This window comes from Octopus sinensis, linkage group LG27 (assembly GCF_006345805.1).
Source record: "Octopus sinensis linkage group LG27, ASM634580v1, whole genome shotgun sequence".
Lineage (NCBI taxonomy): Eukaryota > Metazoa > Mollusca > Cephalopoda > Octopoda > Octopodidae > Octopus > Octopus sinensis.
In genome coordinates this window covers 13601080-13626079 of record NC_043023.1, presented here as the reverse complement: position 1 = coordinate 13626079, position 25000 = coordinate 13601080, and the positions used below count along the sequence as shown (strand labels likewise).

At 45.0% G+C, this 25000-nt stretch overlaps 1 protein-coding gene across 2 annotated transcripts in view; it reads right to left on the bottom strand.

Annotated features, from left to right (window-relative positions):
* LOC118768164 (WAS/WASL-interacting protein family member 3-like) overlaps positions 1-25000 on the bottom strand; it is a 66867-nt gene that overhangs the window by 18399 nt on the left and 23468 nt on the right. Inside the window, exons 2-3 of one of the 2 annotated variants that reach the window (XM_036514110.1) lie at positions 3737-4222; positions 2623-3706 (exon numbers count right to left, since the gene is read on the bottom strand). In XM_036514110.1, the coding sequence (XP_036370003.1) occupies positions 2623-3706; positions 3737-4222 (1570 nt within the window). Of the gene's footprint in view, positions 1-2622; positions 4223-25000 lie in introns of both variants that reach the window. The other variant, XM_036514109.1, reaches the window with a different exon arrangement.

The following is a 25000-nucleotide window of genomic DNA, read 5'->3' as shown; positions in this document are numbered from 1 at the left end:
ATATATATATATATAGAAAATAGTAAAAAGTGAAAAAACTACAGAAGGCTTGTTTTAAAAGGTTAAAAAATATATATTTGAGTCAATATGTCAGAAGAATGTTAGAAATTTTTTTCATACAGTGACATAGTTTTTGAAGAAAGACCGGTTTCACGTTCAGCTTTTCAAATTTCTTACATCGTTATGTTTACGTTGAGAAGTGTGAAGAAGAGTTCCAGATAAGGGGAGGTAATAAGTGATTTATAACATTCTTCTGACATAATGACTCAAATATATATTTTTTAACCTTTTAAAATAAGCCTTCTGTAGTTTTTTCACTTTTTACTATTTTCTATATATTCAACCACGTGCTTTCACACACCAACTTTCTCACCTATATACATATATATATATATATATATATATACTGGGACACAAAGCTCCACTTGTGAAGACCTGTTGAGGCAAGTGAAAATCAAAATCAAAATCATATTCGATCAACATATATGAAATTTGAAGTTGTGATACCAGTGCCGGTGGCACGTAAAAGAATCATCCGAACGTGGCCGTAGCCAGCACTGCCCTGACTGGCCTCCCTGCCGGTGGCATGTAAAAAGCACCATCCGATCGTGGTCGTTTGCCAGTCTCGCCTGGCACCTGTGCCGGTGGCATGTAAAAAGCACCCACTACGCTCATGGAGTGGTTGGCGTTATGAAGGGCATCCAGCTGTAGAAACACTGCCAGATCAGACTGGGCCTGGTGCAGCCTTCTGGTTTCCCAGACCCCAGTTGAACCGTCCAACCCATGCTAGCATGGAAAGCAGACGTTAAACGATGATGATATACATACACATATATATATGTATATATAGTTTTTTTTTGTTTCAGCTTAGAGCCGCGGCCATGCTGATGCACCGCCGTTTTGTGCTACACTGTTATTACGACGAACCTCCGCTAATATGTGGCACTTGGTGAAGAATGGAGTTTGACATAGCTACTCTCATTTGCACCTCTTGCTGTGAGGTAGGTTCATCTGGGACTCTCGACAGGAAGATGTCCAGCTTTGATTTAAAAACTGCTACATCTACTTTGTGCAAGTTCCTCAGACTGTTTGGGAGAATATTAAAAAGCTGTGTGCACTTAAAACCCAGGCTGTTGCAGAAGTTGGTCCTGAAGCGTGATGGCATTGCTGGGATCTTTGGCACTATGCAGTGTCGTCCCATTCTAGCATTGGTGTGGCTTACAATGCCAAAATTTGGCACAATTCCTTCCAGGATCTTCCAGACATATATTACTGCATACCTCTCCCATCTTTTCTCCAGGGAGTAGAGTCTTAGCTGTTTCAACCTTTCCCAGTAGCTGAGCTGTTGCAAAGAGACAATCTTCTTTGTGAATCTTCTCTGGATTGCTTCAAGGTCCGCTGTTAATTTTACACTGGTGGGTGACCATAGCTGTGAGCAGTAATCTAGGCGGCTGAGGACGAATGTCCGCCAGAGGACCATCATGATTTCCTTATCTCTGGTTAGCATGATGGCATTGCTGGGACCTTTGGCACTATGCCGTTCAAGCATCCTGTATCATCTCTTGTGAAAGGTAGGAGAGTCCAGTTTGCAGGACATTGTTGTAGAGCTGAAAAAGAAGTAATTTCTACTCTTCTCCTCTGGAAGCCATCTACTCGCAATGCCAGAGGGCGCACACTCTCCTACCCTGATGTAATCTCCAGGGATACAAGCATCCAGCAACAGGACCTCCGTAATGCTATGATGGACCGTAAGTCTGGCGTAGCATGGTAAATTCCATTGTCTCGACCACGGTCGCGATACCAGAGGGTGCACACTTTCCTACCCTGATGTAATCTCCAGGGATACAGGCATCCAGCAACAGGACCTCCGTAATGCTATGATGGACCGTGAAGTCTGGCGTAGCATGGTAGATTCCATTGTCTTGACCACGGTCACGATACCAGAGGGTGCACACTCTCCTACCCTGATGTAATCTCCAGGGATACAGCATCCAGCAACAGGACCTCCGTAATGCTATGATGGACCGTGAAGTCTGGCGCAGCATGGTAGATTCCATTGTCTCGACCACGGTCGCAATACCAGGGGGTGCACACTCTCCTACCCTGATGTAATCTCCAGGGATTCAGGCATCCAGCAACAGGACCTCCGTAATGCTATGATGGACCGTGAAGTCTGGCGCAGCATGGTAAATTCCATTGTCTCGACCACGGTCGCGATACCAGGGGGTGCACACTCTCCTACCTTGATGTAATCTCCAGGGATTCAGGCATCCAGCAACAGGACCCCGTAATGCTATGATGGATCGTGAAGTCTGGCGCAGCATGGTAAATTCCATTGTCTCGACCACGGTCGCGATACCAGAGGGTGCACACTCTCCTACCCTGATGTAACCTCAGGGATACAGGCATCAAGCAACAGGACCTCCGTAATGCCATGATAGACTGTGAAGTCTGGCGTAGCATGGTAAATTCCATTGTCTTGACCACGGTCGAACAATGATGATGATGATCCCGTTCTGGCATTGGTGGGTAATAAAGAAATAGATGCTATGGTCCCCAACATATGCCACAAACCTTTAAACAAAATCAAACCCCTAAAAAGACAAAAGTAGTAATACTCACGTTGACTGGGGTTGGCGAAGGACACCCGAAGTGCACTGGGTAGGGCTGTGTGGAGATTTGCTGCGACGATGATGGTGGTGGTGGGGGCTGGTTCATCCTTGAGTAACCGACGCTCATTGGGCCCGTGTACTGCGTATTGACGAGGGGCTTGTTGCCTTGCATAGGCACCGGGGTTGCTGAAGGGGCCAGTGATGATTGTAGTGGCGGCGGAAGTGGCGAGGTGGCTGTTGCCCTCGACGACAACGGCACCATGGCTGATGATGACGATGAAGGGGGTTGGTGGTGTGGGTGGTGGTGGTGGGGTTGGGAACCGGCAGGGTGGTGGTGGTGGTGTGACAGCGGCGCGGGGAGACCCGACGGTGACGGCACCGACACCGCGGAAGAAGGATCCGCCTGTAAGGAACGCATCCGGTGGTGGTGGTGTTGGTGTTGGTGCTGGTGGAGGTGGTGGTGGTAGACAGCGGCGCCAGGGCCCTCTCCGGCCGGGAACTCGGTGGACATCTGACCCGGGATGTACTCGGCCTGCGCGGCAGCCATGTTGGCCGTCATCGGTGACGTGGCGAAGGCGGCGGTGGACGTCTCGGTCGCGGCAGAGAAAGAGGCGGAGGGCGCGGAGGGGGTAGAGGAGAAGAAGGGCGGGTGGTGGAGCAGGGGCTGATGGTGCTGTTGGGGTTGCGGCGTCGGCGGAGGTGGTGGCAAAACCGGGGCCAGGGGTGGCGGCGGCGTCGGTGGTGGAGGAGGCGGCGGTGGTGGAGGTGGTGGTGGCGGTGGTGGTGGTGGCGGCGGTGGCGGTGGCGGTGTAGACTGCTGGTATGGCGTGAACATGTCAGGAGAGGGGGCCGGGGCGGTGCTGGCGTCGGAGTTGTTGCCGGTGGTAGCGGCAGTGGTGGTGGTGGTGGTGGTGGTAGCAGCGGTGGGGGTGTCGATGATGGAAGGAAGGTGTCGGGGCCGGGGATCTCCCAGGTGGCGCTGCTGCAGTCGGGGGCGGTGGCCGCAGTTGCAGAGTTGATGCCGGTGACGGTGGTGGTGGTGGTGGTGAGGGTACTGACGTTGGTGGTGATGTTGTTGCTGCTGCTGCTGCTGCTGACAGGGGCAGCGATGACAGCGGTGGTGGTGTTGCTGCTGCTGGGGCTGACGGCGGCGGTAGCTACTGAGGAGGTCAGCGAGGTCAGAGACAGACAAATATATAGAAGGGTCGCTTATCGCTATGGAAACGGGCCCCGGGCAATCCGACTTTAGGGGTGACAGTGGCGGAGAAGATGGCGGTGGTGGGGGGGACGATGGCAGTAGAGGTGGTAGTGGTGGCGATGGTAGTATAGGTGGTTGTGGCGGTGGTGGTGGTGGTGGTGGTGGTGGTGGTGGTGAGGCCAACAGCAAAGATGAGAAAGAACTACACAGAGAAGACGAGTCTGCTGTCGTCGCTTCGGGGAGACTGGTTTCTATGGCAACGCATCGGTCGTCCAGTCGGTCATCGGCGTTTTCGTTGTCATTGGTGTCGCCATCATCGCTGTCGTTCTGTAAATCGGGGTCGAAAAGGTCATGCACCAGAGGGGCTGTGGGTACGACAGCCGGTACGACAGATTTCGATTGGTAAGGGTGTCTGCAAGAGAGAAGAAAAAAGGATTGAATGGAAAACCCTCTAAGAGGGATCATCACATACATATATACTGTATCATCATCATCATCATCATCATCATTATTATCGTTTAATGTCCGTTTTCCATGCTAGCATGGGTTGGACAGTTTGACTGGGGTCTGGGGAGCCAGGGGCTGCACCAGGCTCCAATCTGATCTGGCAGTGTTTCTACAGCTGGATGCCGTTCCTAATGCCAACCACAGGTGTCTTGGGAAATTTAGAACCTGAGTTTTCATTCCTAAGGTATTTTTCGATGTTGTTGTTGTTGTTATTATTATTATTATTATTATTATTATTATTATTAGGTCACTGCCTGGAATCGAACTCGGAATCTTGGGGTTGGTACACCTGATGAAAGCTGGAGGGTATATCAGCCGAAATGATGTGTTAACAACAAAAAGATGAGGACAAATATCCATCAATTGTAAATAATGTACATAATTCCTCATCTCTTAAATATAGTTCTAAAAGGTCCCAAAGTTGTCCAGAACTCAACCGTCAGTTAAACACATTTGAAATCTGATGACTACTCTATGTACGAAAACGCTAATTAAACTTTATGACTATTATGGAATATTTTTCCTAATGTCAAAAAGCCATAATAAAAAAATCGTGAAAAGCAGACCATGTTTTTAGTTTGTACAACTGATATATTATTCTGTTGACGTGGAGGCGCAATGGCCCAGTGGTTAGGGCAGCGAACTCGCGGTCATAGGATCGCGATTTCGATTCCCAGACCGGGCGTTGTGAGTGTTTATTGTGCGAAAACACCTAAAAAGCTCCACGAGGCTCCGGCAGGGGATGGTGGTGATCCCTGCTGTACTCTTTCACCACAACTTTCTCTCACTCTTACTTCCTGTTTCTGTTGTACCTGTATTTCAAAGGGCCAGCCTTGTCACTCTCTGTGTCACGCTGAATATCCCCGAGAACTACGTTAAGGGTACACGTGTCTGTGGAGTGCTCAGCCACTTACACGTTAATTTCATGAGCAGGCTGTTCCGTTGATTCGGATCAACCGGAACCCTCGTCGTCGTAACCGATGGAGTGCTTCCATTCCATTCCATTCTGTAGACATCTTCATCCTCATCATTGTTGTTTAACATCCATTTTCCATGCTAGCATGGGTTGGACTGGTGAACCAGAGGCTGCACCAGACTCCAATCTTGATCTGGCAGAGTTTCTACAGCTGGATGCCCCTTCCTAATGCCAACCACTCCGAGAGTGTAGTGGGTGTTTTTTACGTGCCACCGGCACAAGGGCCAGTCAGGTGGTTCTAGCAATGACCACGCTCAAAAGGTGTTTTTTTAGGTACTACCTAAAAAAAAAACACCTTTTGAGTATGGTCCTCTCCCTCCTTCCTACACTCTCTCTCTCTCTCTCGTTCTTCCTTTCTTTCTATCTCTATTCCCTTCTCTATGTTTCCCCTTCCTCCCCCTCTCTCTCTTCTCTATCTTTCATTTTCTTTCTCTCTTTCTTTCTATTTTTATCAGTCTTTCCTTCTTTCTTTCTTTGCCTCTGTCTATCTCCCTCTTCTTTTCACTATTTTTCTCTTTCTCTCTGTCAGTTTATCTCTTTTTCTCTCTCTCCCTCTCTCAATGTCTTGATCTGTCTGTCTCTCACTCTCTCTCTAACTTCTACTCTGTCTCTCTCTCTTTTACCCTCACAACTACTTTCCATCTCTCTCCCTCCTCCCCCTCTCTCTCTCTGCTCCATTTATTTTCCTCTCCAACCTCTGTCTACTTGCCACCACTACAAGCACCACCACCGCCACCACAATGTTCCTTGTCCTCCCTCGCCCACCACCGCCCTCCCCCATTTCTTCCCTTTCACTGGGTCAGTCACGCTCCACTGATTGCATTGATTTGCTTCAATGATGTCATGTCTCAGGAACTCAGAAATGTCTCAACCACCACCACAACCACCATCACTACTACACCACAACCACCATCAGAACTACCACCATCAGAACCACCACCACCGCCTCCACGACCATCACTACCACTACAACCACAACTACCATCACCACCTCCACCACTACGACCACCACCATCATCATCGTTGTTGTCGTCATCGTCACCATCACCACCCGGAATAGATGCCACCTACACCCTCATCCCATTTCTTGGATGAAGTAATTCTACCCCAGTTGCTTTCTCTCTACCTCTTCTTCTCCTTTGTCCCACCCCCACCCCCCTCTGTAGCATAGAAAGAGGAACAGGAGGAGGAGGGGAGGAGGGGGAATGGGATTTGGATTGATGATGATGATGATAGTGATGATGATGGCAATTATGATGATGATGGTGATGATAGCGGTGGTATTGGTGATGATGATGATGATGATGATGATGATGATGATAGTGATGGTTGTTGTGGTGACAATGATGATGATTGTGATGATGATGATGACGATGACGATGATGGTGATGAGAATGATGATGATGGTGGTGATGATGACGATGATGATGATGATGGTGGTGATGAGAATGATGATGATGATGATGATAGTGATGGTTGTTGTGGTGACGATGATGATGACTATAAACATGGCAATGATGATGATGATGATAACGATGACGTGGATGATGATGATGACGATGTTTTCATAAATAACTACCAAATCCCCCTTTTGACATGCCCTCAATTCTGACCCAGACCTTAACCCCACCTCCACACACACACACCACACAAACACCGACCCCCCACCAACACCCTTCCATCACCACCACCATCCATACATAAAAAACCCAAAAAAATACATATATTGACCATCCAGTCACATGACCATTAATTAATCACTGATCATTACAAGGAAAGTCTTACACAACCACCACAACCACCACCACCATCACTACCACCACCACCACCATCCACTCCTGGACCCCTTCCCCTACATCGCCACTGCACGCATCACTGGATTCAAGACACAATGGCACGCATCACAAACTTTAGTCAGGCCCTTATTATTTCATTGCATAATTCTCAAACTAGAAGTTTCCCTCATGGGACTATATATACATGAGACAGTAGGGTGTGATTTGAGGGAGATTTGGCTGCTATTTCTTGCATGCTTAGCTACCACATAAGAGGTTTCCCTCATGGGACTATATATACATGAGACAGTAAGGTGTGATTTGAGGGAGATTTGGCTGCTATTTCTTGCATGCTTAGCTACCACATAAGAGGTTTCCCTCCTGGGATTATATATACATGAGATAGTAGGGTGTGATTTGAGGGAGATTTGGCTGCTATTTCTTGCATGCCTAGCTACCACATAAGAGGTTTCCCTCCTGGGATTATATATACATGAGACAGTAGGGTGTGATTTGAGGGAGATTTGGCTGCTATTTCTTGCATGCTTAGCTACCACATAAGAGGTTTCCCTCCTGGGATTATATATACATGAGATAGTAGGGTGTGATTTGAGGGAGATTTGGCTGCTATTTCTTGCATGCCTAGCTACCACATAAGAGGTTTCCCTCCTGGGATTATATATACATGAGACAGTAGGGTGTGATTTGAGGGAGATTTGGCTGCTATTTCTTGCATGCTTAGCTACCACATAAGAGGTTTCTATGAGTCAACGATTTTTAAAATAATTTACCAAAATTTTTTTCCATTTTAATGTATTTTTTTCGCTATTATATAAGGGAAGTAACTCTCTAAAAATGTCTACGATGAGTCAACGATTTTTAAAAAAATTTACCATCATTTTTTTTCCATTTTTAATGCATTTTTTTGCTATTTTTTGGCTATAACTCTCTAAAAATGCTTAAATAGTTATTTCCCTTACAAACCCGAGCAACGCCGGGTGTTACTGCTAGTCTTTATATATAAAAGAGAGGTTGTGTGTCTGTCTCCTACGATTTAGATTCCTAACTACTGCCACATTTTGCGATGCAGTTTAACCAAAACCGGGTATTTTATAGTCGTGATTCATATCGAGCTCTTCTGGGTATTAGCGTGCGTCTACGATGAGTCTACGATTTTAAAAATAATTTACCATAATTTTTTTCCATTTTAATGCATTTTTCGCTATTATATAAGGGAAGTAACTCTCTAAAAATGTCTATGATGAGTCTACGATTAAAAAAAAAATTTACCATAATTTTTTTTCCATTTTTAATGCATATTTTTGCTATTCTTTTGCTATTCTTTGGCTTACAAACCCGAGCAACGCCGGGCGATACTGCTAGTAGCAAATAAATTTACTTATTCAGTTGATCAAACATTTTTTTATAACAAGAAAAATCATTAACTTTAATTAACATGCTATCAATTACTCAAACACAATTAATTTTACTTTATGTATACTTGAAATGATGGACAGATAACAAGATAACAGACAAGGCAATGCAACCATGGATACTCTTTACTCTTTACTCTTTTACTTGTTTCAGTCATTTGACTGTGGCCATGCTGGAGCACCGCCTTTAGTCGAGCAAATCAACCCCAACACTTATTCTTTGTAAGCCCAGTACTTATTCTATCGGTCTCTTTTGCCGAACCGCTAAATGACGGGGACGTAAACACACCAGCATCGGTTGTTAAGCAATGCTACGGGGATAAACACAGACACACACATACATATATATATATATACATATATACGACAGGCTTCTTTCAGTTTCTGTCTACCAAATCCACTCACAGGGCATTGGTCGGCCCGAGGCTATAGCAGAAGACACTTGCCCAAGATGCCACGCAGTGGGACTGAACCCAGAACCATGTGGTTGGTTAGCAAGCTACTTACCACACAGCCACTCCTGCGCCTAATAAATATTTTTACAACAAGCGCAAGTCGAGAATACAACTCGTGCAACCTGAACACTCGGTATCAAAAGCTGGCTCGCGCAAGTCGGGGAATCCCTGTATATACACATGAGACAGTCGGGTGTGATTTGAGAGAGATTATAATGCTTGCCCTGGGTGCCATTTACCCTAGATACACCCTTGTATATATGTATATGTATATATAGGAAAAAAGCAACAAGAATGGATCAATATATCGGTACAATTGTTTCGTACGAAGACATCTTTAATAAGGCTACAAATATTGCAGTAAATATAGATGGCTCGTTACAGGGATGTTTGCAAAAGGGATATGAAGGCCTGCAACATCAATATTAGCGATTGGGAGGCAGTTGCCGGCAACCGTGGAGATTGGGGACATACCGTAAAAGAGGGAATACAAAGGAGTGACAGAGAGAGAGAGAGAGAGGAGAAATGGAAAGACAAGAAAAGACGTCAACAAGAAACTATGACATTACAACCAGCCAGGAACAGTCTTGGCTACATTTGCGGTACCTGGCAGAGGGAGTGTTTGTCCAGGATAGGACTACACAGCCACAGCAGGAGATGTATCAGGACATGAAATGTAAAAGCCGGACTAGACTACTCCATTGTCTCCCGAGACAGAAAGGATGCCAATACAATACAATAGATGGATCGTACTCTTCAGCCGAAAACATCAAACGGGGTGATTTTACACACGTGATCAATGGAATTTGTATCTTGTGGTACCAGTGCCTGTGGCACACAAGAAATCCATCAGTGCTGTAATCAGTGCGGTGGGCACATGACAAACACTATCCGATCGTGGCCGTCTGCCAGCCTCGTCTGGCACCTGTGTCGGTGGCACATAAAAAACACCATCCGATCGTGGCCGTTTGCCAGCCTCGTCTGGCACCTGTGTCGGTGGCACATAAAATCACCCACTACACTCTCGGAGTGGTTGGCGTTAGGAAGGGCATCCAGCTGTAGAAACACTGCCAGATCTGACTGGACTGGTGCAGCTTTCGGGCTCCCCAGACCCCAGTTGAACCGTCCAACCCATGCTAGCATGGAAAGCGGACGTTAAATGATGATGATGATGATGATGATGAAACATCAGGGATAGTTCTATAAAAATGAGATTTAGATAACAAATTGACTTCTAAAAGTTCTTTTAGTATTGCACAGTCATATCTCCAGGAATCGAACTTTCTTCAATACGGATTAACTCACACCCTCACTTTCATCTTCACTTTCTGGAAGACTAAGAGGTTTTTAAAAATTTTTTAAAACCTGATATATGACTGTGCAATACTAAAAGAACTTTTAGAAACCAATTTGTTATCTAAATCTCATTTTTATAGAATTTTCCATGATGTTTCCTAAGTGTAACATCACGCCCTTTGATGTTTGGAGATCTCGGATGTTTTTTCAGCTGATGAGTACGAGTCACTTATATTTACTGCAATTTTTGTAGCCTTATTAAAGATGTCTTCGTACGAAACAATTGTACCGATATATACTGATCCATTCTTGTTGCTTTTTTCCTATTTGTAATCACCCCACTTTGTCGTATGGTTAACACCATATAGATTTCCGGTGCATCCTAGTTAAGGACCATATTCATGTGAATTCAATAGAACTCACTTGAATCTTAATTGCCTGTATATGTATATATGTGTGTGTGAAGCTGCGTGGTTTAGTGGTTAGGGCATTTGGCTAGCGATTGTAAGGTTGTGTGTTCAATCCCCAACGACGCGTTGTGACCTTGAGCAAGACACTTTATTTCATGTTGCTCCAGGCCACTCAGCTGGCAAAATGGAGTTGTACCTGAGAACTACATTAAAGCTACACGTGTCTGTGGAGTACTCAGCCACTTGCATGTTAATTTTATGTGCAAGCTGGGACTCTCGTCGTCGTAACCGACAGAGTGCTCCCTTTGTGTGTGTGTGTGTGCTTTTGTGTCTGTCCTCCCCCCATGACAGCTTGACAACTGGTGTTGGTGTGTTTACATCCCTGTAACTTAGCAATTCAGCAAAAAAAGGGACCAACAGAATAAGTACTGGGCTTATAAAGAATAAGCCCCTGAAACCCCTTTAAGCCGGTGCTCCAGTATGGCCCCAGTCAAATGACCGAAAAAAAGTAAACAAATGCACCCTTTTCAAGCCTAGCCAGGCTCATGGGCCCGGTTTCCCGGTTTCTATGGCGTACGTGTTCCCCCCAGCTGGACGGGACACCAGTCCATCGCAGTGTTACTCAAGAAACAGGAAGAGAGAGTGAGAAAAAGTTGTGGCAAAAGAGTACAACAGGGGTCACCACCACCCCCTGCCAGAGCCTTGTGGAGCTTTAGGTGTTTTCGCTCAATAAACACACACAACGCCCGGTTAGGGAATTGAAACCGCAATCCTCCGACTGTGAGACTGCTGCCCTAACCACTGGGCCATTGCGCCTCCAAATGCGCCCTTTTAAATCCAAGTCAGGCTCATGGGCCCGGTTTCCCGGTTTCTATGGCGTATGTGTTCCCCAGCTGGATGGGACGCCAGTCCATCGCAGCGTTATTTATTTTTGCCAGCTGAGTGAACTGGAGCAACGTGAAATGAAGTGTTTTGCTCAAGAACACAATGAGTCGCCCAGTCCAAGAATCGAAACCACAATCTTACGATCATGATGCTGACACCCTAACCACTAAGTCACGCGCCTCCACAGGGATGCCAGTCCATCGCAGCGTTACTCATTTTTGCCAGCTGAGTGGACTGGAGCAACGTGAAATGAAGTGTTTTGCTCAAGAACACAATGAGTCGCCCAGTCCAAGAATCGAAACCACAATCTTACGAGCATGATGCTGACACCCTAACCACTAAGCCATGCGCCTCCACAGGGACGCCAGTCCATCACAGCGTTACTCATTTTTGCCAGCTGAGTGGACTGGAGCAACGTGAAATGAAGTGTTTTGCTCAAGAACACGACGAGTCGCCCGGTCCAGGAATCGAAACCACAATCTTACAATCATGATGCTGACACCCTAACCACTAAGCCATGCGCCTCCACAGGGACACCAGTCCATCACAGCGTTACTCATTTTTGCCAGCTGAGTGGACTGGAGCAACGTGAAATGAAGTGTTTTGCTCAAGAACACGACGAGTCGCCCGGTCCAGGAATCGAAACCACAATCTTATGATCATGATGTTGACACACTAACCACTTAGCCATGCGCCTCCACAGGGACGCCAGTCCATCACAGCGTTACTCATTTTTGCCAGCTGAGTGGACTGGAGCAACGTGAAATGAAGTGTTTTGCTCAAGAACACAATGAGTCGCCCGGTCCAAGAATCGAAACCACAATCTTATGATCATGATGTTGACACACTAACCACTTAGCCATGCGCCTCCACAGGGACGCCAGTCCATCACAGCGTTACTCATTTTTGCCAGCTGAGTGGACTGGAGCAACGTGAAATGAAGTGTTTTGCTCAAGAACACAATGAGTCGCCCGGTCCAGGAATCGAAACCACAATCTTATGATCATGATGCTGACACCCTAACCACTAAGCCATGCGCCTCCACAAGGACGCCAGTCCATCGCAGCGTTACTCATTTTTGCCAGCTGAGTGGACTGGAGCAACGTGAAATGAAGTGTTTTGCTCAAGAACACAATGAGTCGCCCGCCAGGAATCGAAACCACAATCTTATGATCATGATGCTGACACCCTAACCACTAAGCCATGCGCCTCCACAAGGACGCCAGTCCATCGCAGCGTTACTCATTTTTGCCAGCTGAGTGGACTGGAGCAACGTGAAATGAAGTGTTTTGCTCAAGAACACAATGAGTCGCCCGCCAAGAATCGAAACCACAATCTTATGATCATGATGTTGACACACTAACCACTTAGCCATGCGCCTCCACAGGGACGCCAGTCCATCGCAGCGTTACTCATTTTTGCCAGCTGAGTGGACTGGAGCAACGTGAAATGAAGTGTTTTGCTCAAGAACACAATGAGTCGCCCGGTCCAAGAATCGAAACCACAATCTTACGATCATGATGCTGACACCCTAACCACTAAGTCACGCGCCTCCACCAAATGACTAAAACAAGTACAAAAATAAAAGAAAGAAGAAAAAATAGGCAACACCTACCCTCCTCGTTAAAAGATTGCAGGAAGGAAAAAAAGACCAGATGCTGTTAACGAAGTTATTTAATCTAAGCTGTCTGATAACGAGGATGATAATCCAGAGACCTTTGAAATTATCAACGAATAACTTAATTATGGTGTGAGTGTTCTTTGGTTTTCTTCTTTCACAACCACATGGTTCCGGGTTCAATCCCACTGCGTGGCATCTTGGGCAAGTGTCTTCTACTGTAGCCTCAGGCTGACCAAAGCCTTGTGAGTGGATTTGGTAGACGGAAACTGAAAGAAGCCCATCGTATATACATATATATATATATATATATATATATATATATAGGTGCAGGAGTGGCTGTGTGGTAAGTAGCTTGCTTACCAACCACATGGTTCCGGGTTCAGTCCCACTGCGTGGCACCTTGGGCAAGTGTCTTCTACTATAGCCTCGGGCTGACCAAAGCCTTGTGAGTGGATTTGGTAGATGGAAACTGAAAGAAGCCCATCGTATATACATATATATATATATATAATATATATATATATATATATATATATTTTATATATATATATATATATATATATATATATTTATATAGGTGCAGGAGTGGCTGTGTGGTAAGTAGCTTGTTTACCAACCACATGGTTCTGGGTTCAGTCCCACTGCGTGGCACCTTGGGCAAGAGTCTTCTACTATAGCCTTGAACCGACTAATGCCTCGCGAGTGGATTTAGTAGATGGGGACGTGAAACTCTGAGTAACAGCTTTTGTTATATTTCTGCTGCTTTTAAATAAAGCATATTACTCTACCTCTGGTATTTGAGTACTCTTTTTTCCATCTTGTTTCACATTTATGTGGTTACTCTGGTATATATATCATCATCATCATCGTTTAACGTCCGTTTTCCATGCTAGCATGGGTTGGACGGTTCAACCGGTGTCTGGGAAGCCAGGAGGCTGCACCAGGCTCCAGTCTGATCTGGCAGTGTTTCTACGGCTGGATGCCCTTCCTAACGCCAACCACTCCACGAGTGTAGTGGGTGCTTTTTACGTGCCACCTGCACTGGTATCACAACTACAATTTCCATTGATTTTTGAATGTTGATGTACTTGACTCAATAAGACTCCTCAAGTACAGTGTGTATATATATATATCATCATCATCATCCTTTAACATCCGCTTTCCATAAATATATATATATATATATATATATATATATATAGTTAGATTGATAGATAGATAGATAGATAGATAGATAGATAGATAGATAGATAGATAGATGGGTAAATAGATAGATAGATAGATAGATAGGTAGATAGATAGATAGATAGATGGGTAAATAGATAGATAGATAGATAGATAGATGGGTAAATAGATAGATAGATAGGTAGATAGATAGATAGATAGATAGATAGATAGATAGATAGGTAGATAGATAGATAGATAGATAGATAGATAGATAGATAGATAGATAGATGGGTAAATAGATAGATAGATAGATAGATAGATGGGTAAATAGATAGATAGATAGATAGATAGATAGATAGATAGATAGATAGATAGATAGATAGATTGACAGATAGATAGATAGATAGATAGATATCAACAGGAGGGGAGGGGATTGGAGGAGGGGGAGAGGAGGAGGAGGAGGAAGTGGAGGAACATGAAAAGGAAGGGGAAGAAGATGAAGAAGGGGAGGGAAGGAAGAAGAGGAGGAGGAGGAAAAGGATGAGAAGGACAGGAAGAAGGGAAAGGAAGGGGAGGAGAAGGAGAGAGAGATGGGGAAAGGAGAAAAAGTAGGGGAGGAGGAAGAGAAGCAAAGAAAGAGGAAGAGGAGGAGGAGGAACATGAAAAGGAAGAGGAAGAAAATGAAGATGAGGAAGAGAAGAAGATGAAGGGGAAGAGGGAAGGTGGGGTAGAAAGATTTCTGCTCCTGAACTTTGCAGGCTTTCCATAAATTAAGTGACCCCCGTTTAATCTGTTGCAGGTTAGAAGAGCAAAGAGATGAGAAGATTCCAGAGGGAGTGATGTTCTGGGGAGAAAGGATTGAACAGAAACGGTGAGCTGGCAGAAACGTTATTTGTCCCCTCTGTGTTTAGTCCCTTGTGGGTAGTAAAGAAATAGGTATTTCATCTGCCGTTACGTTCTGAGTTCAAATTCCGGCGAGGTCGACTTTGCCTTTCATCCTTTCAGGGTCAATTAAATAAGTACCAGTTATGCACTGGGATCGATATAATAGACTCAATCCCTTTGTCTGTCCTTGTTTGTCCCCTCTGTGTGTAGCCCCTCGTGGGTAGTAAAGAAATAAGAAACGTGAGTACGTGGGCCAAGAGGACCCTTTTCTTAGCATATTTCTGTTGAAATACATTGAATTTGTTGCAATTAATTTTGAAATTAATGAAGCATTTACTTAAAATAACTGTCATTATTAATCTAGTGTTTGGAACATAAATTAACATAAATTAACATAAATTAAACATAAATTAAACATAAATTAACAAGAAGTTTTGATTCAAAGTCTTGGTTTACATTACTTCAACAGGGCGGCTGCCTCATAAAACCCAGGGCAGTTTCCAGGTGGGTTGATACAGAGAGGGTGAAGGCAGGTGTAAGATGACATGAGAGGGGGGAGGGGGAACTGTGGGGGTGGGGTGGGAGTCGACCAGATTAACAACTATAATGGTTCCAGTAGTGGAGGTTACTGATGTGGAACTCTCAAGATGAGCATCCTCCTCCTCCTCCTTTTCCTCCTCTTCCTACTACTACTACTCCTCTCCCTTCATCTCTCCTTCCTCTTCTCCTTCTTCTTCCCACTCTCCTCTCCTCTTCTCACTATTACTGCTACTACTACTACCATCATTGTGACAATGGTAGTGGTGGTGATGGTGGTGGTGGTGATGGTGGTGGTGATGGTGATGGTGTGGTGGTGGTGATTGTAGTGGTGGTGGTGGTTTTGGTGGTGATGGTGGTGGTGGTGGTGGTGGTTGTAGTGGTGGTGGTGGTGGTGGTAGTGGTGGTGGTGGTGGTGTGGTGGTGTTGGTGGTGTGATGGTAGTGGTGGTGTTGGTGATGGTGGTGGTGGTTGTAGTGGTAGTGGTGGTTTTGGTGGTGATGATGGTAGTAGGATGGTTGTGGTGGTGATGGTGGTGGTGGTGGTTGTGGTGGTGATGGTGGTGGTGGTGGTAGTGGTGGTGGTGGTGGTGGTGTGGTTGGTGTTGGTGGTGATGGTGGTGGTGGCGGTGGTTGTGGTGGTGGTTGTGATGGTGGTGGTGGTTTTGGTGGTGATGGTGGTGGTGGTGGTAGTGGTGGTGGTGGTGGTGGTGTGGTGGTGTTGGTGGTGGTGATGGTAGTGGTGGTGTTGGTGGTGGTGTGGTGGTGATGGTGGTGGTGATGGTAGTGGTGGTTGTGGTGGTGATGGTGGTGGTGGTTGTAGTGGTAGTGGTGGCGATGGTGGTGGTGGTGATGGTGGTGATGATGGTGGTGGTGATGATGATGATGATGATGATGGTGGTGGTGGTGATGATGATGATGGTGATGGTTGTGGTGGTGATGGTGGTGGTGGTTGAGACATTTCTGAGTTCCTGAGACATGACATCATTGAAGCAAATCAATGCAATCAGTGGAGCGTGACTGACCCAGTGAAAGGGAGGGAAAGGGGGAGGGCGGTGTTGCTGGTGGTGGGTGGTGGGCGAGGGAGGACAAGGAACAATATGGTGAGTAGGTAGGGGTTGGGGAGGGAAGTAAATGGAGCAGAAACAGAGATAGACAGACAGACAGACAGAAATGGGGAGAGAGAATGAGAGAGAGACATACAGACAGACAGAGATGGAGAGAGACAGACAGGTAGAGAGAAGAAGACGCCAAGAGAGAGAGGGAGAGAGAGGGAGAGTAGTAAAGAAAGACTGAGTAGAAGTTAGAGAGAGAAAGAGAGAGACACACACCACACACACACGCACGCAGAGAAAGATATTGAGAAAGAGAGAGAGTAGAAGCCAGAGAGAGAGAGAGATAGTGTAGAAGCTTCAGAGAGTGAGACAGACTGCCAGACAGATGGACAGAGCTGGAGAGAGAGAAATAGAGAGAGAAAGAAGGAGACAGAGTAGACGTTAGAGATAGAAAAAGAGAAAGAGCAAGAGTAGCTACAGAGAGAGAGAGAGAGAGAGAGACAAACACAGAAAGAGATTGAGAAAGAGAGAGAGATTGAGAGCGAGAGAGAGAGAGTAGAAGTTAGAGAGAGAGAGAGCGAGAGTAGAAGAGAGAGGGAGAGAGAGTAGAAGTTAGATAGAGAGAGAGAGAGACAGAGAGAGTAGAAGTTAGAGAGAGAGAGAGCGAGAGTAGAAGAGAGAGGGAGAGAGAGAAGTTAGAGAGAGAGAGAAGTTAGAGAGAGAGAGAAGTTAGAGAGAGAGAGAGTAGAAGTTAGAGAGAGAGAGAGAGAGTAGAAGTTAGAGAGAGAGAGACAGAGACAAACTGATAGACAGACGGACAGAGAGAGAGAGAGAGACATGCACACAGAGAAAGAGATTAAGAGAGAGAGACAGAGTCAGACAGACAGACAGACAAACACACGCACAGAGAGAGAGAGAGAAAGAAATGGAGAGAGAGAGAGAGCTTATATGGAGAGGGAATCATTTAGAGAAAGATAAGAGGAGAGAGAGAGGGGGGATGGGCATGGCTTTGGGTGCAGAATACAAACAAGTGGAATGTCGCCCTGCCCAGCCCTCCCATGACCATCACTCCTTCTTCTGTTCTTTATTTAACAACAGGAAGCAGTGGTGGCCCGAGGTGGATGTGGCGGGGGTGGGGGAGTAGGGGTGGGGGAGTAGGGGGTAGGGAAAGGGCTCCCCCCCGCCGTTCTGTGATTGAAGCAATACTTTGTATCTCTTCCATACAAACGATGACAACGATGAGGATGGTGGTGGTGGTGATGGCGGTGATGTTGCTGGAGTGTGTGTGTGTGTGTGTGCATATGTGAAAAGAGAATGATGATGATGATGATGATGATGATGGTAATTATGATGATGGTGATGGTGATGATGGTGATGATGATGACGATGATGATGATGATGATGATGATCAAGATGATGATGACGATGATGATGATGATGGTGATGATCAAGATGATGATGATGATGGTGATGGTGATGGTGGTGTTGGTGGTGGTGGTGGTGATGATGATAATGATGATGATGATGTGATGACAATTATGAAGATGGCAACAATGACAGAAATAGCAATGATGGTGGTGATGACCACCAACACCACTGCGATGACAGTGGCTGTGGTGATGGGTGGTGGAAGTGGTGGTAGTAGTGATTGTGGTGGTTGGTGGTAGTGGTGACTGTGGTGGTGATGGGTGGTGGTTGTAGTGGTGGTGATGGTAGAGGTGGTAGTGGTGACCGTGATGGTGGTGGTGGTGATGGGTGGTGGTGGTGGTGGTGATGGGTGGTGGTAGTGGTGGTGGTAGTGGTGACTGTAGTGGTGGTGGTGTTGGTGGTGGTGGTGGTGGGTGGTGGTAGTGGTGACCGTGATGGTGGTGGTGATGATGGGTGGTGGTGGTGGTGGTGGGTTTGTGGTAGTGGTGGTGGTAGTGGTGACTGTGATTGTGGTGGCGATTGTGGTGACTGTGGTGGTGGGTGGTGGTAGTGGTGACCGTGGTGGTAGTGGTGACCGTGGTGGTAGTGGTGACCGTGGTGGTAGTGGTGACCGTGGTGATGGGTGGTGGTAGTGGTGACTGTAGTGGTGGTAGTGGTGGTGATGGGTGGTGGTGACCGTGGTGGTAGTGATGGTGATGAGTGGTAGTAGAGGTGGTAGTGGTGACCGTGGTGGTGGTGATGGTGGTGGTGGTGGCAGCAGCGGTGGTGGTATTAATGGATGAGAATGGAGACAACACCAATGGCCATTAAGTTCTTCCTGTTTTTTGTAGAGACACAATGGAACCCAGAGAATAGGCCAGGGAGAGCTGAGAAACTTGCTTCATTGTTCCACCACTAAACAAAGACAGAACTGTATAAATAGATGTCAACCGGCTGCAACCCTATTATACTATTTTACTTGTTTCAGTCATTTGACTGTGGCCATGCTGGAGCACCACCTTTAGTCGAGCAAATCGACCCAGGGACTTATTCTTTTGTAAGCCCAGTACTTATTCTATCGGTCTCTTTTGCCGAACCGCTAAGTGATGGGGACGTAAACACACCAGCATTGGTTGTCAAGCAATGCTAGGGGGACAAACACAAACACACAAACACACATATATCTATATATATATATACATATATACGACAGGCTTCTTTCAGTTTCCGTCTACCAAATCCACTCACAAGGCTCTGGTCGGCCCAAGGCTATAGTAGAAGACACTTGCCCAAGATGCCACGTAGTGGGACTGAACCCAGAACCATGTGGTTGGTAAGCAAGCTACTTACCACACAGCCACTCCTGCACCTATATATATATATATATATATATACATATACGATGGGCTTCTTTCAGTTTCCGTCTACCAAATCCACTCACAAGGCTTTGGTCGGCCCGAGGCTATAGTAGAAGACACTTGTCCAAGTTGCCACACAGTGGGACTGAACCCGGAACCATGTGGTTGGTAAACAAGCTACTTACCACACAGCCACTCCTGCACCTATATATATATATAGGCTAATTTTAGTCTTCCATACATTGTACAAGGGGGCACTGAAAAGTTCCTGGCTTTAAGGGTCCTGCAGGAGACCCAACCTTCTGAGTTCTTTTTACAGGGCTTAGAAAAACTGAAGGACCTTTGCTGCAATCAGTGTGTGAACCTGAGAGGGGGAATATGTTGAATAAAACCATAATTAACTGATCCTCCAGTATTTTTTTTTACCCAAAACCAGGAACCTTTCACCACTCCCTCACACACACATGCATATACAGGGGTTGGACAAAATAATGGAAACACCTAGCATCATAGCATCATAATTTTGAAATATCTATAAAATCGTCAAAAGCTTGTTTATTTTTACGTTTCTTTATTAATTTTTCGTGTTGTTTAACCCTTTAGCATTTAAGCCAGCCATATCCAGCCAAAAGTATTCTGCCTGCTTTATGTTCAAACTGGCCAGACCTGGTCTCTTACACCAACCCTACAATATCATCTTAAAAATTAACAGCTTCCTCATCAAAATCTCATAGCTACAAGATAATGCATGATTAATTCAAAACAATGTGGATGAAGAAGCATTAATTTTGGCAGAATAATGCGAACACTAAAGGGTTAATATGTTTTGCAAAAAACAGATAAATATATAAGTTAAGTTTAAGTTAATTTTTTGGCTCAAAAAGCAAAAGCAAGGCCATGTAGGGGGACAAGGAGTTATGTACAGGGAGGGTGTTCATGCAAAGAGTTCAGGCCATTTCTGGTCAAGAGAGACTTTGAACCGAGCGGTCGTCGGCATCTTCACAATCTCGTCCGGCAGCTTATTCAACGGATCCGCAACCCGGACGGAGAAAGCCCCTCTCCTTCGATTGAGATGAAATCGTCACAGATAGAGCTTTATATAAATATATATTCAATTCAATTTAATTTTTTGGCTCAAAAAGCAAAAAGCAAGGCCATGTAGGGGTACATGGAGTTATGTACAGGGAGGGTGTTCATGCAAAGAGTTCAGGCCATTTAGCCCGATTAGGCTGAAACTTTGATCACGCCACCACAATAGTACCAACTGTAAGCAAGCGGGCACAGAAGGTGATGCGACAATTAGTAAAGATATGTTAGGGCAAAAGTGCATGAGTGGCTGTGTGGTAAGTAGCTTGCTAACCAACCGCATGGTTCCGGGTTCAGTCCCACTGCGTGGCATCTTGCGCAAGTGTCTTCTACAATAGCCTCGGGCCGACCAAAGCCTTGTGAGTGGATTTGGTAGACGGAAACTGAAAGAAGCCTGTCATATATATGTATATATATATATATATATATATATGTAGTTAGTTAATCCAAACAAGAAAGCACAAAAAAAGACAACAACGCGAGGACGTGGAACAAATATAGTATTATTGGACGCTCAGGAAAGAAGGAAAGAAGGAGGGTTTAACATTTCGAGCAGAGCTCTTCGTCGGAAACAAAGGAGAAGGAAAGATCCAGAGAAGGGAAGACAGAGGGAAAAAAATCGCCAACGGTACACACGCGGTCACATTTTGAATGTATATATATATATATATATATATATTTATATATATATTTATATATATATATGTGTGTGTGTGTGTGTGTGTGTGTGTTTGTCTGTGTGTGTTTGTGTGTTTGTGTGTCAGTGTTTTTCCCCCAACATTGCTTGACAACCGATGCTGGTGTGTTTACGTCCCCGTCAATTAGCGGTTCGGCAAAAGAAACCGATAGAATAAGTACTGGGCTTACAAAGAATAAGTCCCGGGGTCGATTTGCTCGACTAAAGGCGGTGCTCCAGCATGGCCACAGTCAAATGACTGAAACAAGTAAAAGAGTAAACTTAACGGTTCGGCAAAAGAGACCGATAGAATAAGTAGTAGGCTTCCAAAGAATAAGTCCCGGGGTCGAGTTGCTTGACTAAAGGCGGTGCTCCAGCATGGCCACAGTCAAATGACTGAAACAAGTAAAAGAGTAAACTTAACGGTTCGGCAAAAGAGACCGATAGAATAAGTACTGGGCTTACAAAGAATAAGTCCTGGGGTCGATTTGCTCGACTAAAGACGGTGCTCCAGCATGGCCACAGTCAAATGACTGAAACAAGTAAAAGAGAAAAGAGTAAGTAATCCTTATATTTGGGGATGGTCATATCTCTTCCCCAAGTAAACACAAGACCCATACAATTGATCTTCACTTTAGCCTTGTTATTATTATTATTATTATTGTGTCTTCGAGAATTAAATCTTTTTTCACCCCTCCTGTGACCTCCTCGGTGAGTCTCCCTCCCATGTGTCTCCTTCTGTTCTGTTCAATCTATTTTATCTTTCTGTGCTGTGTATCCTTATCTGTGCATGCATTTGTCTGTGTGTGTGTGTGTGTGTTTTGTGCATGCATGTATGTGTTTTATGTGTGTAGTTATATGTATATATGCATTTGCTTATTACAACCTTTGGAAGTATGCTGTGCATGGGAAGACCCGGCAGGACAAGTGAGGCCACAACCCGTGGCCTCTACCTGGGACATAGCCAGCCCACTTATGCATACCTTTCCTTCTTGTGACACTAACCCTACTTGTGAAGACCTGTTGAGGCAACTAAAAATCAAAATCAAAATCAAAATCGATCAACATCAATGGAAATTGTAGCTGTGATACCAGTGCCGGTGGCACGTAAGAGAACCATCCGAACGTGGCCGTTACCAGCACCGCCCCGACTGGCCTCCATGCCGGTGGCATGTAAAAAGCACCATCTGATCGTGGCCGTTTGCCAGCCTCGTCTGGCCTCCATGCCGGTGGCACGTAAAAAGCACCCACTACACTCACGGAGTGGTTGGCGTTAGGAAGGGCATCCAGCTGTAGAAACACTGCCAGATCAGACTGGGCCTGGTGCAGCCTTCTGGCTTCCCAGATCCCCGGTCGAACCGTCCAACCCATGCTAGCATGGAAAATGGACGTTAAACGATGATGATGATGATGATGCTAGTGGAGCCCTAAGAGCACCATCCAAACCTGATCATTGCCAGAACAGCTAACTGGCTTCTGTGCTGGTGTCATGTAAAAAGCACCAATTGAATGTGATCATTACCAGTATCACATTACTGTCACATGAAAAAACATTTGAGCGAGGTTGTTGCCAGTGCCGCTGGACTGGTTCCTGTGCAGGTGGCATGTAAAAAACACCATTTGAGTATGGCCGTTACCAGTACCGCCTGACTGGCCCTCGTGCCAGTGGCACGTAAAAGCACCCACTACACTCTCAGAGTGGTTGGCATCTGGAAGGGCATCCAGCTGTAGAAACTCTGCCAGATCAGATTGGAGCCTGGTGCAGCCATCTGGTTCGCCATTCCTCAGTCAAATCGTCCAACCCATGCCAGCATGGAAAGCGGACGTTAAACAATGATGATGATGATTTATTTACTTATTTCTGTATTTATTTTTTCCTCACTCATTCCATCTGAAGTATGTGTATGTGTGTCTTGTGTGTGTACATGTATCTTGTGTGTGTATATGTCTTATGTGTGTATGTATATGGGTATATGTGTGTTATACTGTTTGTATCTGTGCTTCTCTCATTCTGTCTAAGTCGTCATGTTGCATAATGTGGTGGAGAGGTTTTATTGTTCCATTTACGTTTTCTGTTGAGACTTTCTGTCTACTTCTATGTGTGTGGCCTCTGTAATCTGTCTAAGCGTTGTGTCTGTTCTATATGTTGATAATACCCTAACATGTTAGTAACCAAGATTCTATATTCTAACTGAGCATGTTGATAGAGCACTGGCAAGCTTTTCTCCTGTCTGAAATCCTGCCAGTATCCATCTATCTGCTCCCTATGCTACATGCTGTCTCCCCAACGTATGTTGTCTTGTTTCTGCACTGTCCCTCAGTACACAGTAAGCTGTAGATCACATTCCTAATCTTACAGTTAACCTGTGGGTTCATCTTACATACTATACAGTTGTTCTCCAAACATGGAGACCTATCAAATGGACATGTTCTATAGATCAGGGATTTTATGAGGGTTCTTGGTCTTTCTACTACTTTAATCTGTAAATCCATCTTATCTAAGCTTTTCCTAAAAAGGTACACTAGCTCATAACAACGAACATAACACTCTAGAATTTTTGATTGTCATACAATGAGCTGGCCTAGTACTTATTCTATCGGTCTCTTTAGCCGAACTGCTAAGTTATGGGGACCTAAACACACCAGCATCGATTGTCAAGTGATGTTGGGGGGAAAAACACACAAACATATACACACACACATATATATATATATATACGTATATATATATATACGATGGGCTTTTTTCAGTTTCCGTCTACCAAATCCACTCACAAGGCTTTGGTCGGCCCGAGGCTATAGTAGAAGACACTTGCCCAAGATGCCACGCAGTGGGACTGAACCCGGAACCATGTGGTTGGTTAGCAAGCTACTTACCACACAGCCACTCCTGCACCTATAATTATATGAATTTTATGATTGAAAAATTAATTATATTTTGTAAATACGAGTAAATTGGCCTGTGGGTGCAATAAAATATTCTCACAGGCACCATTGTACCCGTGGCTGGGGGCTTCCCCACCCCTGCTTTAAATCTTAAGAGGGTCTTGCCGATTTCTTATGCTCCCAGATATGATCATTTGTAGCATAGGATTTCAGGATTTGCATTCATTCTCCAAGATCCCAAGTTTAGCCATACTTTACTCAAGACGGGTCAGTACATATCCTTATGTATGTATGTATGTATGTATGTATGTATGTATGTATGTATGTATGTATGTATGTATGTGTATGTGTGTCTGTATGTGTGTGTATGTCTGTATGTATGAATGTATGTATGTATGTGTGTGTATGTGTATGCATGCATGAATGTATGTATGTGTGTGCATATATGTATGCTTGTATGAATGTGTATATATGTATATGTATGTATGTATGTGTATGAATGTATGTATGTATATATTTATGTATGTATGTGTGTGCATATATGTATATTTGTATGTATGTGTATGTATGAATACAGATGTACATATGTATGTATTTATGTGTGTATGTACATAACAATGTATGTATCTATATAGATAGGCATATATGTATATAGATGTATGTGTGTATGCTTGTATGTATTTATGTATGTCTCTATGTATGTGTTTACGCATATATGACTGCGTATGTATAAGTGGATGTAAGTATCTCTCCCTCTCTGCCTCTCTCTCTCTCTG